This window comes from Camellia sinensis, chromosome 1 (assembly GCF_055761805.1).
Source record: "Camellia sinensis isolate YWXY chromosome 1, ASM5576180v1, whole genome shotgun sequence".
NCBI classification, from domain to species: Eukaryota; Viridiplantae; Streptophyta; class Magnoliopsida; order Ericales; family Theaceae; genus Camellia; species Camellia sinensis.
Genome location: NC_138961.1, coordinates 172,331,582 through 172,348,160, shown reverse-complemented (window position 1 = coordinate 172,348,160; position 16,579 = coordinate 172,331,582). Strand labels below are relative to the sequence as shown.

The 16,579-nt window shown below is 35.6% G+C and overlaps 2 protein-coding genes across 2 annotated transcripts; both read left to right on the top strand.

Annotated features, from left to right (window-relative positions):
• The first annotated feature begins 6,656 nt into the window (after positions 1–6,656).
• LOC114272401 (Ribosomal L29 family protein) lies at positions 6,657–10,087 on the top strand. The gene is made up of 2 exons (XM_028214087.2): positions 6,657–7,100; positions 9,743–10,087. Exons 1-2 carry the CDS (start codon positions 6,756–6,758, stop codon positions 9,932–9,934), a joined length of 537 nt encoding a protein of 178 aa, XP_028069888.2. The 5' UTR covers positions 6,657–6,755; the 3' UTR covers positions 9,935–10,087.
• A 1,135-nt stretch (positions 10,088–11,222) lies between these two features.
• Positions 11,223–13,444, top strand: POR (C-CAP/cofactor C-like domain-containing protein). The gene is made up of 2 exons (XM_028214086.2): positions 11,223–12,353; positions 13,113–13,444. The coding sequence occupies exon 1, from the start codon at positions 11,270–11,272 to the stop codon at positions 12,296–12,298; it is 1,029 nt and encodes a 342-aa protein (XP_028069887.1). The 5' UTR covers positions 11,223–11,269; the 3' UTR covers positions 12,299–12,353; positions 13,113–13,444.
• Positions 13,445–16,579: the final 3,135 nt, after the last annotated feature.

Sequence of the window (16,579 nt, the reverse complement as noted above, 5' to 3'; positions counted from 1 at the left end):
AGTCCCGAGATTTCAAACTTTATAAGAATAGGGAAAGGTTTTAATTAAAAAGATAAGTAACCTAAAACTTTCTTTCATAAATCTCTTTTCATCAACCATGTTTACGTTGCCTATTTTCTTTTCTCTCTCTCTCTATGCTTCGAATTTGGAGGTTGTCATAATCTCCTTCTACCACCGCCACCACTATCACCATTAGCATCATCAATTACAACCACTATATGCAGGACGAAATCAGGATTTTATTATCGGAGGGGCCAAAAGAACAATAACTTTTTTACCATATACACAAATACACATATATGTAGAATATAATATATAAATTATATATATATATATATATATATACATAGAAAAAATTATATACTATAGAAGCAATCTCTAATATGATGAAGAAGTTGTTTTGGTGCAAAAGAGAAAGAGAATGCAAGATGGGAGAAGAATGAGATATATATATTTTTATACTGGAGAGCCATTTTATGTATCAAATGGTATATATTTTTAAAGTACTATGGTAAACAATATTTTTCACAGAAACAGGAAGGTCGTGACCTCCTATAGTCTTCTCCTAATTTCGTCCATGATTATATGTTATTACTATTGACACCATCTACTGTTGTCTGCTATCATCATCATCAATCACAACTACTGACTGCTACTGCCATCGCCATTATTTGCCACCATTACCATCCTTTGATTGTCATTCATATCTCTATTAAGATTGTTGCGGCAATAGCCTCATTTTGTTGTCCTTACACAATGTGCCTCAATTTCTCTCTCTCTCTCTTCCTCGTTATTCCTTTCTTTCTCTTTATTTTTCTCCGTTCTCTCTATCTTGCACAATACATTGTCATAATAAATGGAATTTTAGTGAGACAATAAGTAATATTTCTATTAAAATTCATTGTTTTTTAAATTATTATTTTTCATTTAAAATTCGTTGATTTTGATAATTTCCCATTATAACATATATATGATATGATAAAATGTGAGTACTCAGAAAAACTCTAATTAGGATGCCTAATCTTATATGACAATTGAGATAGCAAGAAACAACATATTCACAAAATGAGTGTAACTGAGATATAATATGTTTAAATGAATGCATGATAAGATTAGAAAAGATAAAATTAAAAATAAATATATTCATGAATGTTAGGAGTAACACTTATTAGAAACAAGTTGAGAGATTATATGTTAAGATGATTTGGTCATGTGCACCCAAAACCTATAAAATACAAAGGTAAGAAAGAGTGATAGGATCATCATAGATGGAGATGTTAAGAGGATTAAAAAACTAACGTTGACGTTGGATGTGGCAATGAAAATAGATATAAATTTATTTAATTTAGATAAGCACATAGCATTTGACAAAGTTCAATGAAAAAAAAAATAAAAAAAATTATGTAGCTTACCCTACTTGATTGTGACACAATACTTAGGCTTTGTTTGAAAAGAACTTTTTTAGCCTAACTTTTTGACTTTATGGCTATTAGCTAAAAAAGTTTCGTTTTGTATGAACTTTTTACGTTTTTTTTGTAGTTTTGTGAGAGAGAAAAAATAAAATAATTATGGTTTAGATATGACATTTTATCTTATTAACTTTTTAATCTATTTTGTCTTTTAGTGGGCTAAATTAGTCCTAACTATGTTGTCAAACGGGAGCTTAATTTGGTTTGGTAAGAGCATCTCTGATAATTCACTACCTAAACGACTAGCCATTTTGGGTTAATTTTATTTTCTACTCTTGAGCTATTGTCAAATTATTTATTTAGTTCCTAAACTATCGATTGAGTTTATTAAACCTCTAAATTATATATCAAAGTCTACTTCATCCATGAGCATAGATTTAATTTATTAAATTCTTAAAGTATTGATTCAAACCTATTTAGTCCCTAAAATCATTACAAAAATAAAAATATAAGTACATAAATATTATAAATTAGTAAAAGACCTATCTAGGTATAATTTATTCCAAAAAAAATCTTAAATTTATGTTCTAAATTTAAAAAATGTTTTGTTTCATTGTGTATTTAAATTGATATTAGAGTATGATTTTTTAATCTTATTAATAAAATTATATGAGTATTAGATCTACTGAATAAGTAGAATCAACTAATTTAAACAATATCACTTCACTACAAATAATAATGAAATAAAATAATACATTAATTAAGGTGGTGTTTGATAAAATTAAAAACTAAAAATTAAGTATTGAAAACTGAATGTTGTATTTTTTAAACTAAAAAACTATTTGATACTGAAAAATAAATGCTAAATTTTTTAAGCTAAAAAGTTATTTAATAAATCAAAGCAAGGTGTTTGATATGTATAATATTAACTTCAAAATTAATTATTTTTAAATTGTGTTGTTTAATTTTACATTGTGATAGTGAGGTGATGGTGGTGGTGGAGGTAATAATGCCAATGACAATGTTGGTGGAAATAGAGAGATAGTATCGTGGTGATGATGGAGGAGTCATGTAGTGAAAGATAAAATGGGGTTGCGGCGGTGGTGTGATAAATGTGGTTCTTGTGGTGGTGGAATGATGATAGTAGTTATTGTGGCGTTGGAAGGATTTTAGCAATTGTTGTAGTGGCAGTAATGGTAGTGGCGACTGTAGTGGTGGCAATATTTATGATAATAATGACAATAGTGATAAAGTTGGTGGTTGTGGAAGGGTGGTGGTAGGGCGGTGGTGGTGGTGGTGGTAGTGGTAGTGGCGGCAGCAACAATGGTGGTAGTGGTAATGGTGGTGATTGTGAAGTCATAACGGTATATGTTGAAGCTTATGTATAAGTATTAATAAATTCATATAGAATTAAGTAATTTCCTATAACTTAAATATTTTTTAATTTTGAACTTACATTTTAAAAGCCACTTAAATTTTTAAATGATACCATTTGAAGTTATTAAATGGGTTTACTTTTACTTAATTTACTTAGTTTTAAGTGCTGATTTTGGTTATCAAATTATTAAAAGAACTTAACTAAAAACTTAAAAACAATCAATACAAAATTATAAATAAAATCTGACATATAATATTAGATAATGGCAAGCAAATACCTATCACAGAAGATAAGTAAAAATATTATAAATAATTACTCTTACCTTCATAAAAAAAATTCATTAGAAGAATCAACAGCGACATATAATATTAAAAAATGGCAAGCAAATAGCTATCATAGAAGATGAGTAAAAAAAATATATAAATAATTATTTTTACCTTTATAGAGAAATTTCATCATGAGAATCAACGGCTACTTTTTTAGGACAAAATAGAAATTTAAGATTTTTATGGAATGAAATATTAATTAGATAGGTCTTTACTAATTTGTAATACTTATGGATTTATATTTATTTTGGAAATCATTCTAGAGACTATCTCATTTGGCAAGTGACCTTTTTAGCCAAAAAGTCAAAAAGTTATTAAAAAGTTTAAAAAGCCAACAATTTATACAAAAAAGTCAAAGATTTTCTTTTTTTCTTACTTTTTGCACATCTTTTCGTAAAAAATTGAAAAATCATCTAAAACATATTAATTTTTTTTACATCATATTTTAGTCAAAAAGTTACTAAAAAAACCTGTTCTCAAACGAAGTCATTTGAATTAAATAATGGGAGACTTATGTGTAAGTCTTAATAAGTGGACTTATTATTCAATAGGTATAATTAATAACGTTTTTCATCAAACACTATTAAAAAATATTACTAATTGTTAATTTTTAGCGGCAGTTTGAAAATTGTCACAAAAAAATCACTAATTGTAGGTTTTAGCGATAGTTTAAAAAAATCGTTACAAAAAAATGTTATTAATTTTTAACTTTTAGCGACAGTTTAAAAATTTGATCACAGAAAAATGTCACTAATTGTAAGTTTTAGCGACAATTTATAAAAATCGTGATAAAAAAGTCATTAATTGTCAATTTTTAGTGACATATGTAAAAAAAATTGTCAAAAAAAATTAATTTTAGTCACAATTTTATTAGGTTTTATTTTCAATAGGACTTGATGGGAATTAGTTCAACTATTAGAACCTATTAATAGTTTACCCTTAAATAATTTAGGGACTTAATATATTTAATTGATAATTTATAAAATAAGTAAACTTTGATTTATATATTTTAAAGATTTAGTAAACTTAATCGATTGTTTAGGAATTGAATAAATAATTTGATAATAGTTTAAAAGTAGAAAGGAAAATCAACCCTGTATTTGTGTTTGGTAACGTTTACGTTTTCAGTTTATATTTATAAAAATTTTATAAACTGGTTTTTGTTTATTTTTAGAAAAACATAAACTACAAACACGTTTGGTAATTGACAAAATGTTTTAAAAAAATTAAAATATAAAAAAGAGTGAGAAATGGCAGGTGGTGGCAAGTGGCGGCGGAAGACGATGGTGGAAAATGGTGACGGTGGGTGGTGGGTAGCTGGTGGCGGTGGATGGTGGCCGGTGGGTAGTGGTGGTGGGGGGGGGTGACGGTGGCGGGTGGTGGTGGGTGGTAGCGAGTGGGTGATGGTGGTGGTGGTGGTGGTGGCGGCGAGAGGTTGGTGGTGGTGGTGGTGGTGGTACGTGGATGGCGGGTGGTGGGGGGTGGTAGCGAGTGGGGTGGTGGTGGTGGTGGTGGGTGGGTGAGTGATGGTGGCGGGTGGTGGGTGGTAGCGAGTGGGTGGTAGTGGTGGTGGTGGTGGTGGTGACGGGTGGTTAGTAGTGGTGGCAAGTGGGTGGCGGGTGGTAGCGAGTGGGTGGTGGTGGCGGCGGGAGGTTGGTGGTAGTGGTAGTAGGTGGGTGGCGGATGGCGGGTGGTGGGGGGTGGTAGCGGGTGGGTGGTGGTGGTGGTGGTGGTGGTGGTGGATGGGTGGGTGAGGGTAGCGGGTGGTGGGTGGTAGCGAGTGGGTGGTGGCAAGTGGGTGATGGGTAGGTGGCGGGTGGTGGTGGTGGATTGGTGGATGATGGCGGCGGGTGGTGGGTGGTAGCGAGTGGGTGGTGATGGTGGTTGTTGCGGGTGGTGGTGGCAGGTGGGTGGCGGATGGCGGGTGGGTGGGTGGGTGACGGTGGCAGGTGGTGGGTGGTAGCGAGTGGGTGGTGGGTGGTAGCGAGTGGATGGTGGTGGTGGTGGTGGCAGGTGGGTGGCGGATGGCGGGTGGTGGCGGGTAGGTGGTGGGTGAGTAGGTGACGGTGACAGGTGGTAGGTGGTAGCAAGTGGGTGGTTGTGGTGGTGATGGTGGCAGGTGGTGGGTGGTGGTGGCAAGTGGATGGCGGATGGTGGGTAGCGGGTGGTGGTAGTGGGTGGGTGACGGTGGCGGGTGGTAGCGAGTGGGTGGTGATGGTGGTGGTGGCGGGTGGTGGTGGCAGGTGGGTGGCGGATGGCGGGTGGGTAGTGGTGGTAGGTAGGTGGGTGACGGTGGCGGGTGGTGGGTGGTAGCGAGTGGGTGGTGGTGGTGGTTGGTGATGGTGGCAGGTAGGTGGCAGATGGCGGGTGGGTCGTGGGTGGGTGGGTGACGGTGGCAGGTGGTAGCAAGTGGGTGGTTGTGGCGGTGGTGGTGGCAGGTGATGGGTGGTGGTGGCAAGTGGGTGGCGGATGGCGGGTGGCGGGTGGTGGTGGTGGTGGTGGTGGGTGGGTGGGTGACGGTGGTGGGTGGTAGGTGGTAGCGAGTGGGTGGTGGGTGGTGGTGGCAAGTGGGTGACGGGTGGGTGGTGGGTGATGGTGGTGGTGCTGGTGGCGGTGGCGGCGGCGGCGAGGGGTGGGTGGTGGTGGCGAGTAAGTGGCAAGTGGGTGGTGCTTGGTGGTGGCGAGTGGTGGCTAGTGGTGACAGGTGGGTGGTGAGTGGTGGTGGCAGGTGGTGGTGGCGGGTGGTGGTACCGGAAGACGGTGATGGAAAATGGTAGCAGGTGGTAGCTAGTGTTAGGTGATAAAAAAAAAAAAAAAAAACTCAAAACTCAAAACGAAAACACATTTTTTGTGTTTTCATTTTTTGGCCAAATTTATAAACTGAGACCACTGATTTATAAATCAAAAATTTTACCAAACAAATTTTTATTTGAATTTTTAAAATTTTTGTAAATATAAACAGAAAACTGAAAATGTAAGTGTTACCAAACGACACCTAAGTGTTTGGTTTTTTAGTGTTAGTAGATTTATTAATTTTCAAATGATAAAGAGGTAAACCACACCGGGACTTAATTATCAAGCTTATGGGTGTGCACGGTTTGATTCAGTATGACTTGAGGATAAAATTAAAATCAAATTGTGGTTTGGACGACTTTAACTTATTAGTTGATTAAAGAATAATCTTAAATAGTTGTCAATTATTTGCATAATATATACTACTAATAATTTACATAATATACATATATATTTAAATATAATTTACATAATATACATATATATTTAAATTTTATATTTTAAAGCTCTCATATTAGTTTTTATTTTGATATTTTATTAAAAATAAAAAAAATATTAATTATAACGAGACAAGACGGTTTGATTTTTTTTTTATAAATTTTAAATTACAAATCAAATCAACCCACAATTAATAGGTAAATACATACGAATTGAAATTTATCCGATAGATTTTTTTTTTTTTGATTTTTATTTATTTATCCGCTAATTGCACAGTATTGCAAACCAGAAGAAGGGCTCATTCGCGCACAGCACAGCACAGCACAGCACAGTGTATCCTTCTTTATCTTCTTTTTTTTTGTTGAGCAGAGAGAGAGAGAGGATTATAGTGCTCGAACAAAGACACCGACGATGCTGAGCCTCTCCATTGCTTCGCCGTCGAGCGTCACCTTGCCTCCAAAGCCAATCCTCTCTGCGAGCTCCAAATCGACCTTCCATGGCATTCGAATCTCTCACTTGTGCCCCGCTCGCACCGCTCTTTGCGCGCGTTATGTCCGAAACCCCAGTTCTTCTTCTTCTTCTTTGGTGGTGATGATGGCGAAGAGAGAAGAAGAATTGAAAGAGATCAGAACCAAAACTACCGAAGAAATCAACGAAGAGATTGTTGACCTTAAAGGCGAGCTCTTCATGCTCCGTCTCCAGAAATCCGCTCGTAACGAGTTCAAATCCAGCGAATTTCGCCGTATGCGCAAAAGGGTACTCTCTCTCAATTTACCAAAATCAGTCTCTTCTTGGTCGTTAATAACATAGATATGTACATATGTAGCTTCATTGACATTTGTTTTGTTAATCTTGAGTGTAATTTGAGGATTGAATTGCTAACATTTTGTTGTAAATAGTCCAATTTACTTCAAATTGCAAGAAGAGCCTAGGCTTTTAGTTTTATGGTCTTCATTAAAATAGAGATTTGTGCTCCTAGTGTGAGAGAGTGAGCCTCTCAGAATTCACATTTGACAATAACCTGAAGAAAGTTGAGGAGTGATATTTAGGTAAAAATAAAAATAAAGAAAGAATACTGTAATAAAATTATGCAATATTGTGTTAAAATTTTGTGTGGAATGAGCATTGACCGATGTAGAAGAGGGAGAATTACTGTTGTTATTGTGTTAATCTGCAAGTAGGGTTTATATAAACAAGGAATGGAGATATATTCATTGTGGATGTGCTTTAGCTTGTTTCATTTGTCTAATCAAGGAATAGAGTTATATTCATTGTGGCTTTTTAGTTTGTTGGTTTCAAGGTTCTGAAAAGCGGTTGCGGTCGCCGTAACGGTGGCGGTGACGCGGTTGCGGTTGCGGGGTGTAAAGGCCGTAGTGTAACGGTTGCGGTAACCGGAACCGTGAATTTTTTTATTTTTCGCACAATTTGAAAAAAATTTACCGATACGCATATTTTTTTTCCATGATCATATTTATTAGGTTAAAAATAAATATTGATCAATTTTTGTAAATTTTTAAGTATGATGCAATATATTTCATATTTTTAAATCACTATAAACTGAGTTTTTTACATTTTATTTTAATAATTAATGACTTTATATTATACAAAAAATCAATCACTAACTATTATACATAAAATAAACAATGACAAAAGTAAGAGAATAAATAAGAGCCTAAATATATATATATATATATATATACATATTTTAACCAAGCCAAATAGATAATGACAATAGATAATGACCACACTTATTATTATTATTATTATTATTTTCAAACAATATATAAATAGACACACACAAACAAAATGGTTTAGTGATAACAGCTGAATAGAATAGCATAGGTCTTACAATTTCAACAAATTAATAACATGTTCTTCATCTTCCCTCTTCTCTCTCTCTATCTCTTGCTCCTCCATTTTCTCTCTTTATCTTCTCTCTTCTCTCTATCCCTCTTTCCTCATTTTTAGCTTTTTTTTTTGTGTGTTTTTTCGGAAGAAACAGTTTGGAACCGTTACGTAACGGTGCTGTAACAGCCGTAACGGCCTGTTACGACCGCTACGGCAGCCGCTGCGGCCGACACACCTGTGAATCTCAATCACACTGCAAAAGCGGCCGTAACGGGTGGCGGTAACCGCCAAAACCGTTACGTAACGGCGTTACGTAACGGTTGCGGCCGCTTTTTGAAACCTTGGTTGGTTTATATAATAAACATGAAATATAATGGGGCAGGTTTGGTATGGGGCAACCCTCCCTCATTCGTTTATTTAAGAGAAGTTTAGGGTTAGCCCAGTCAAAAACACTATAGGAGTGGTCACACATGAAACAAATGGACTTAATTTCGATATCGTCTTATAGTTACCACTTCCCATAAGTCTTGGTTTTTTAGAGGCTTGGGTGTGTCATGCATTGGTTTCTCTTTGATGTGGGATTGAGGACTCAATCAGTTTGAGTTTACTAGCTATAATCAATACTAAGTTGTTTTGGTGAAGTGTTCTCTTTACTCCTTAGTTTCACATTGCTTGGATGAGTCACAGGTGAGGCTTTATGGGCCGAAGAGTGTGCCAGTATGACACATTGAGTTAACATTTTAATAATTATGTGAACAATTTAAAATTTACTGCAAACCTGTGGGTATTCCTGCCTATTGAAAGCCCCGCTTCATTGTGGATGGGGTTGGTATTAGTTGACGTAGGACTTCTCTTAAATAAAGGGAACGGGGGGAGGACTGCCCGTACCATGCCTGCCCTGTTCCATCCATCTGCCCCCACAATGAAGAAGTCGGGGCTCCGCCCTTAGGAATGAGGGAATTGTTGCCTGTTAAGAGGCAATGAAGTATGAGAGGACTAGTTTATGTTACAGTGAGTATTAGGATAAGCAAAATCAATATGTTGTTGGATTCTTTTGGGAATGGATGTTTTGATGAAATGATCATTTAAAGTCCAACCTGCCTAGCAGGCGAGTCATGAAAGTATCCATTCCCATATTTGGTTGACTAAAAAACAAATGAAAAATATATTGCAAATGTAATCATCGTTCACCATTATAAGGGAATGATTATTCTATAGAGGAGTCAAAGGATTGACCATTCCATTCCATCTCATTTCAGTGAACCAATCAAAGCTTTAATGTAGTGCATGCGGAAAGAAAAGAATAGGAGATCTTTTGGAGTGGAGCGCTCTATTAATATCTCGAAGGGAAAGTCGTTGATGTCTTTTGTTTTTTGTTTTTTGTTTTTGTGGCTCAAAGAGGATATTCCTTTTTGGGTTTTATTTTTTGGGGGGATTCGTACATTTAAATTTTTTCCCTGTAAATGCTGTGTACAGGGTTGTTGTGCCCCCTTCTGACACTTATCTTTAGTATGTGCTTATCGAAAAATAACATTTTGCTTAAAAAACAGATTGCCCGCATGCTTACTGTGAAGAGGGAGAGAGAGATTGAAGAAGGAATTAACAAAAGGTTGTCAAGAAAACTCGATCGCCAATGGAAGAAAAGCATTGTTGTTAGGCCACCTCCATCCCTGAAGAAGTTACAAGAGGAAGAGGCAGCTGCAGAAGCCAAGGAAGCAAAGGAAGCCAAGGAGTCTGCATGAGCTAAACTTCTCTTTTTGAACGAAAATGTCTAGCTTTTTTCTTCCTTTCTTCTTTCCCCTTGATAGTACGGTTGTATTGTTTCATTTGTGGCTTGATTTTGAATCAGACCATAGTTAAATATATTTATCAATGTTAGCCTGTTGTTCACTCTACCTTTCTTCCATGCCGTGGCAAAGGTGCCCATGGCCTACTGCCCTGTTAAATTCTGCACAATTTATTTTGTTTGTTTTTTTAACCTTATTGAGGTTCTCCTTCAATCATTTGAAGTTGTGATTATGCCCTAAATCTCTAAAATGTGGTAGATAGATAGCTATGTAACAGATCAAGACCAGTTGTGCTGTGGCAAGGGTTTGGAGAACTATGCCAGATTATTGATTTGAGATGAATTCAATAATGAAATAGATTTTAGGTGACACTTAAATTTTTCACTAATTTGGTCAAAATTCGGAAAAAAGGTTGAGGAGTATTAAGGATATAATTGCAAAAGCACCATGATTATTTATTATTATTTTGTTTGTTACAATTTAATTTTCATTTATGTCATTTTAAACTTTATAATTCCTTTTGATTGAGGAATTCGGGGAGGAAAGAAAAAAGGGAAAATGATGTAACATTTGTAAGAAAAAAAAAATTACAATAAAGTGGTGGAAAAGCTTATAACTTCAATTATTGAAATTGATACACTTTATTACTTAGTTGAAATTTATTTTGAAATCATACACAGAGGTGTAATTTTCTCAAGAAAAAACCCTAGTGATAAAGAGAATTATTTATTTGAATGTTTGAGATGAAAAATGACGAGTAATGATGAGAAATAAATTTCATATTTTGTTTCCTACCAGAAATGAAAAACCAAAATCATTGTATATATATTTTAATTATCATTACCTACCTAAATATAGAGATTAAAAATAAAATACAATGTGTTGTTTTTTATTTATGGTTCATCTAAACACAATAATAAAAAATGCAATTATTCTGTTTTGCTTAAAATTTTGAAAAATAATTTTTAAAATTCGTATTTTTTTTATAAAATTTTTCAATCAATTTTTAATTTTTAAAATCTATTTAATTTAGATACATTTCAAGAAGTTCAAAATTTATAATATTTTTAAAAAAGTCACTAAATATAAAAAAATATTACAAAAATTCAGTATATTTTGATATTACTTTATATTTATTAAATTAAAAAAAATTTACAATTTTTTAAAATATGTTTAAATTAAATAGATCAAAAAAATAAAATAATAATAATGTTTTAAATTAAAATATTAAAAACTAAAAAACAGAACCTCCGTGTGTGCACTCACTGATCTCATCTCAGCTACGCAAGAATGGAAGGAGAAGAAGATCTGTCAAACCCTAACAAAACCCTAGATCCAACCTATTCCCATCCCAAGCACACCGCCATGCTCGAACGCCTCTCCAACCGCAAGCAACCCTTCCTCTCTCGCAACCCCGATTCCCACCCGTTCGAGTCCACCAACTCTTTCCTCTCTCGTTTCTCTCAATCCAAACACTCCATCGACTCCGATCTCACTCGCTGCCGCCAATCCACCGACCCCGATTCCAAATCGACTCTCAAATCCGACCTCGAGGCGGTCTCGATCTCGATCTCCGACCTCGAAAAGCTCGTCGCCGAGAACTCCTACTTCTTACCCTCCTACGAAGTCCGAACCTGCCTCCAAACCATCTCTTCCCTCAAACAATCCCTCGAAAACGTCACTTCCGAGGTCTTCCCCAAGAAAAAGTTCGCTTTCAAGAGCAAGAAGGCTTCGAGTGGCGTTCTAGACAAAACCGAAATTGAAAATCATGACGTTGATTTGGAAAAACCGAGCTTTATTGTTCCGGACTTGCCGGGGTTTAGGAATATGGAAAATGAGGTTTTAGTGAAGGAGTTTAAGGGGTCGGAGATGGGTGAATTTTCGATCTCGGATTTGAATTCCTGTGAGGTGCGGTTGACGGGTTGTTTGAGGGCGATTTTCATTCATAGATTGAAAAATTGTAAAGTGTATACAGGGCCGGTGTTTGGTTCGGTTCTGATTGAAGAAGTTGAAGGGTGTGTGTTTGTGTTGGCATCGCATCAGATTAGGGTTCATCATGCTAGGGCAAGTGATTTTTATCTCAGGGTGAGGAGTCGGCCAATAATTGAGGACTGCAGTGGCGTGAGGTTTGCGCCGTATTGTCTGAGCTATGATGGGATTGAGAGAGATCTGAAAGAGTCGAATCTTGATGAAGAAACGGGGAATTGGGCAAATGTGGATGATTTCAAATGGTTGAAAGCTGTTCAGTCTCCAAATTGGGAAATTTTGCCGGAAAGTGAAAGTGTTGGCGGAGTTACTATATTGAATTCAGACAAGTGAACTCTCTTCGACATGTATCATTCTTGAAAGGCAAATTTAAGCTGTCGTGAAACAGGTAACATTTTCATTGTATCTGAATAGATTTGGATAAACAATAATCAATCAATTGTTCCATTTATTGTTATAAGTTGTTATTGTTATTATTTTTGCTTTTATTTTATTGCTATGGATAGAAGGACTAGGCACGTAGACTCTTGACTACCATGCTGGCATCATATTTGGTTTCTATGTTTTATGGTTTGTTTGTGTTTTTGGAAATAGAAAAACAATGGCAATTAAAATCGCCCATAATTACAGTTATTGAAAATTCAGAAAAGGCGCAAAGGTAGTACTTGAGAAAAGAGAACATTTTTTTAAAAAGTGATACCAAATGTGGTTTGGAGAAGGGGCTGGACTGCTGGAGCTTCCAGATAATCTATGAACTTCTGGGATTCTTGTGTTTCTTTATTAGTTGGATCATTTAAGGTTGTGTTGTTTAAATTGATAAAGCAATATTTTCCATACTCAAAAGTAGTTCGATAAAGCAAGTTGCTTCTTATATTTTGCTAAGATAATTTCATTAGAGATAGACCATATGGTCCTTGAGTTATTTCAAGGTTGTCTTCAATCAACTCTTGGATCTCTCAAGGTTTGCGATAATGGATCCGGGTACACTAATTATGTTCATATAATTTCTGCATTATGAGATTATGTGTAAAAGTCATGAAAATTTTAGATCCTGCATTGATGGAGATTGTTGATTAAATTTTTTTTTTTGGGTGGTACAAAGAGGTTGTTAATTATATAACACTAACACCATTAAAGTATTTTACAGGGAATGCATATTTGTTTTGGTATTGCAGGAATTTGGCTGGTTCACCTCACTTGTACATTAGGCCTGTAATAATCATGTCGTCCTGAAAATTTGATTATGAGTTTAATGTCAATTGTTAACTTGCATAGTTTCTTCTTTCTTTGAGATTTTTGTTGTACCCACTTGTGGTTTGTATTCCTCCTCTTCTGATTGGGTTTCTCTTTTTTAATCTTGTGGTTTACCCACTTGGGGTTAAGAGTTGTGGCAATTGTAGTTGCAAATGTGAAGCTATTGTAAACTTCTAGAAATTGTTCTAGAATTAGTGGAAGAAGATCTATGGTCTTTTGGTTGAACTCCATCAGTTAATGTTTGAGTTATAATTGGTAATTCCCTAAGCTCAGGTGGCTTCTCAAGTGGAATTGGTTATGGCTTGAAGTGGTGGTGAGATAGGGCTAGTTTTGGTTATGATTCAAAGTGGTGTTTGGTTATACGCTGATGTGGTATTGGTTATGCCTTAAAGTGATGTTGATTATGTCTAAAATGGTATTGGTTATGTCTTAAAGTGATGTTGATTATGTCTAAAATGGGAGGTGCATATGGTACACACCCAAAATGTTTGAATAAAGTGGTAAGATAAAGCTCGAGTATTGCTGTACAGTAATATTTCGAACCTAGACTTAACTACCCAAAAATTTCTCAGAATCATTATCTTGTGATTCAGATTTATTCTACATATAGACCTCACACTGCACAAATTTACCCTCTATCACACAACCACTCACCCAGAAAAATCTGGGTGGACAAGTCTGGATTCCTAGACTTATTGATTGCTTTAACATCATTTGGAGAGTTTTATATATTGGGCTTGACCATTAGAACCATAAACTTGGTTATTTTGCCTTATAAAGTGGGTGAGTTATGGTGTTAAAAATTCTAGAACAAATTTGTAAACTTATCTGTACTGGCCCAAATCGTGTGGTTTAGTTCGATTTTTTGAGGAGCTGGTTTAGTTCCAATTTCAAAAAATTAAGAAACGTTGATTATGGTTCAATTCACGGATTAAGTGATAAAGAATTGAATAAAACCGAATAAAACCGCTTGAGGTCTTTATTGATTTCTTGTAACCTCAATGTCATTTCAACGTTGATGAGGCCTTCATTATTCCCATTAAGGAATAAAGATCCGGACTAATTGTATAGGTAGAATAAATTTTTGTTGAACTCAATAGTCTAGATATAGTGGTAAATATTTTAGCCTAGAATTGTGGAACCGAACCAAAGCCAAACCACTTTTTGCAGTTTGGTTCTAAAGGTTGCCATAGTTTGGTTTGCGTTTTAGAATCGTAGGAATTGATTTTGGTTCTTAGTTTACCTTAGAATCGAACCAAACTAACCCATGAACACTCCTAACACTTAGCTTGAGATTGGTCTGATGATATGTACTTTGAATGCACTGAAGCTCCTTTCAAACAAGGATGCCTTTAATTGTCGTAACTTTAAAGTATTTTCACTATTTGAAGGCACTAGTATTTCATTCGAATGCAAGCCATTCTGTTTTGACACATGAAGTGTAGTTGTCAAACAGAATGGATACTCCATTCTTACACGTGTTGTTTGTATGCTTTTCCTATTGTATTTGGGTCATAATTCTTTGGGATTCTAATTCCTTGCCCCCTCAAGTTTTCTCTTTCCAATATGACATGACGAATTTGTCAGTGTAATGAGATACATAGAGTCAAGATTATATTGAGCATTGAGAAAACTTGAGCAAGCATTTTCGTATAGTCCAATTCATATTCTCTACTCACAACGATTAGGTTGATCTTTGTGGCATCTAGATTTAGCGAGTCTGGTCTTGCATTCATACAGATTTTGGTTTGCACAATCATTTCTGGGGCTGCTTACAATGTTCTATGTGGATTGGATGGTTGGAGAATAGATTGTTATTGTGTAGTTGACGTGACTAGTGGAAATCAAGGAGTACAAATGAGGGATTGTATAGACGTGGAGGCAGATTGGACTACGGAACTAGTATGGGATTAAGGAGTATATGTGTGTTTGGATCTTGATAAACTGTACTTTGATATTGTTTGAACAGGTTCAGTTCGGGTTGTTTTAATGAATCTGTTTTGACTTGCATATTTGTCACTTATACTTACAATCTTATTCATAATCTCATTACATATCCAATTCTTTATCCCATCAATCCTCCTGGCATAACTTATTATCATTATCTTATCAATAATCCAATTTTCATCCAATCCTATAAAAAAAATCTGACGATTAATTGTGTCCAAAAGGTAAAGGTGGTAAACTCAACTCAAAACAGTGAACCCGCCCAATTACACCTATTTAAAACTCGTTTATATCCATCCAAATCTATAAATGAGTTGCATCTTTCAAGCTCAATTAGAATTAAATTTAAATGGATTGGACCTTGATATATGTTGAAACCCATTAAATGGGAATCACTTCCTCCCGCTCCACTACTACAACCACCACTGCCACAACTACATGACCACCAACACCTCCATCACCGCTACCTCCACCACCTCTAGGACCACTAGCACCTGCACTTCCGCCATCACCACCTCCACCTCCACCACCACTACTATCACTACCAGCTTCATGACAACTCTACGACTACCAACACCACCACCATTGTTCCACCGTCACAACTTCACCACTCTACCACCACCATCACTGTTGCTACATTGCCCCAAACCGTCACCACTGTTGTCGCTACCAACCCCATGACCACTACCACCACCACCACCAACACTACACCACCACCTCTACCACTACTAGCATTATCTCTATGTCGCCGTCACCACCACCACCACTTCACTACCACTTCACCATAACTGTCACCGACACTCCACCACCACCATTAGTCGTTTCTCCACCTTCATCACCATCATCTATTGATTTTTTTTTTTTTTTAATAAAGTAAACGGGTTGATTGGGTTCTTTAATACAATTCGTATTTAATTTAACCCAACAGGTTTAAATTCATTTATTGCCTGGTTAGCAACTTTGCATTTTTAGTAATTTTTTGACTTTGTTATGAAGTGAAAAAAAGTTAGTCTCTGTGGAACGTTTTTTTAGTTGCATATTTGTGAGAAAAAAAAGTGATTTATTAATATGTATGATGTGATATTTTAGGCTCCATTTAGTTTAGTTTTGGAATTATAATTTGAGTCATTTTTAGTAACTTTTTGATTTTGTTATGCAGTGAAAAAAGTTGGTGTGTGCGGAATGTTTTTTTAGTTGCATATTTGTGAAAAAAAAAAAGTGATTTATTAATATGTATGATTTGCTATTTTAGGCTCCGTTTAGTTTAGTTTTGAAATTATAAGTTTAGTTTAGTTTTGAAATTATAATTTGAGTGTGAAGTTATGATTTAATTGTCGAATTGTAAGTTGAATTTTAAAAAGAGAAAATTTGTTTGGTTATGAATTTTAAAAAGTATTTTGAAAAGAGTTTTTG

Coding starts and splice junctions, on each gene's coding strand:
- POR (XM_028214086.2), top strand. CDS start 11,270: ATGGAAGGAGAAGAAGATCTGTCAAACCCTAACAAAACCCTAGATCCA.
- LOC114272401 (XM_028214087.2), top strand. CDS start 6,756: ATGCTGAGCCTCTCCATTGCTTCGCCGTCGAGCGTCACCTTGCCTCCA. Junction 7,101..9,742: donor TTCGCCGTATGCGCAAAAGG/GTACTCTCTCTC, acceptor CTTAAAAAACAG/ATTGCCCGCATGCTTACTGT.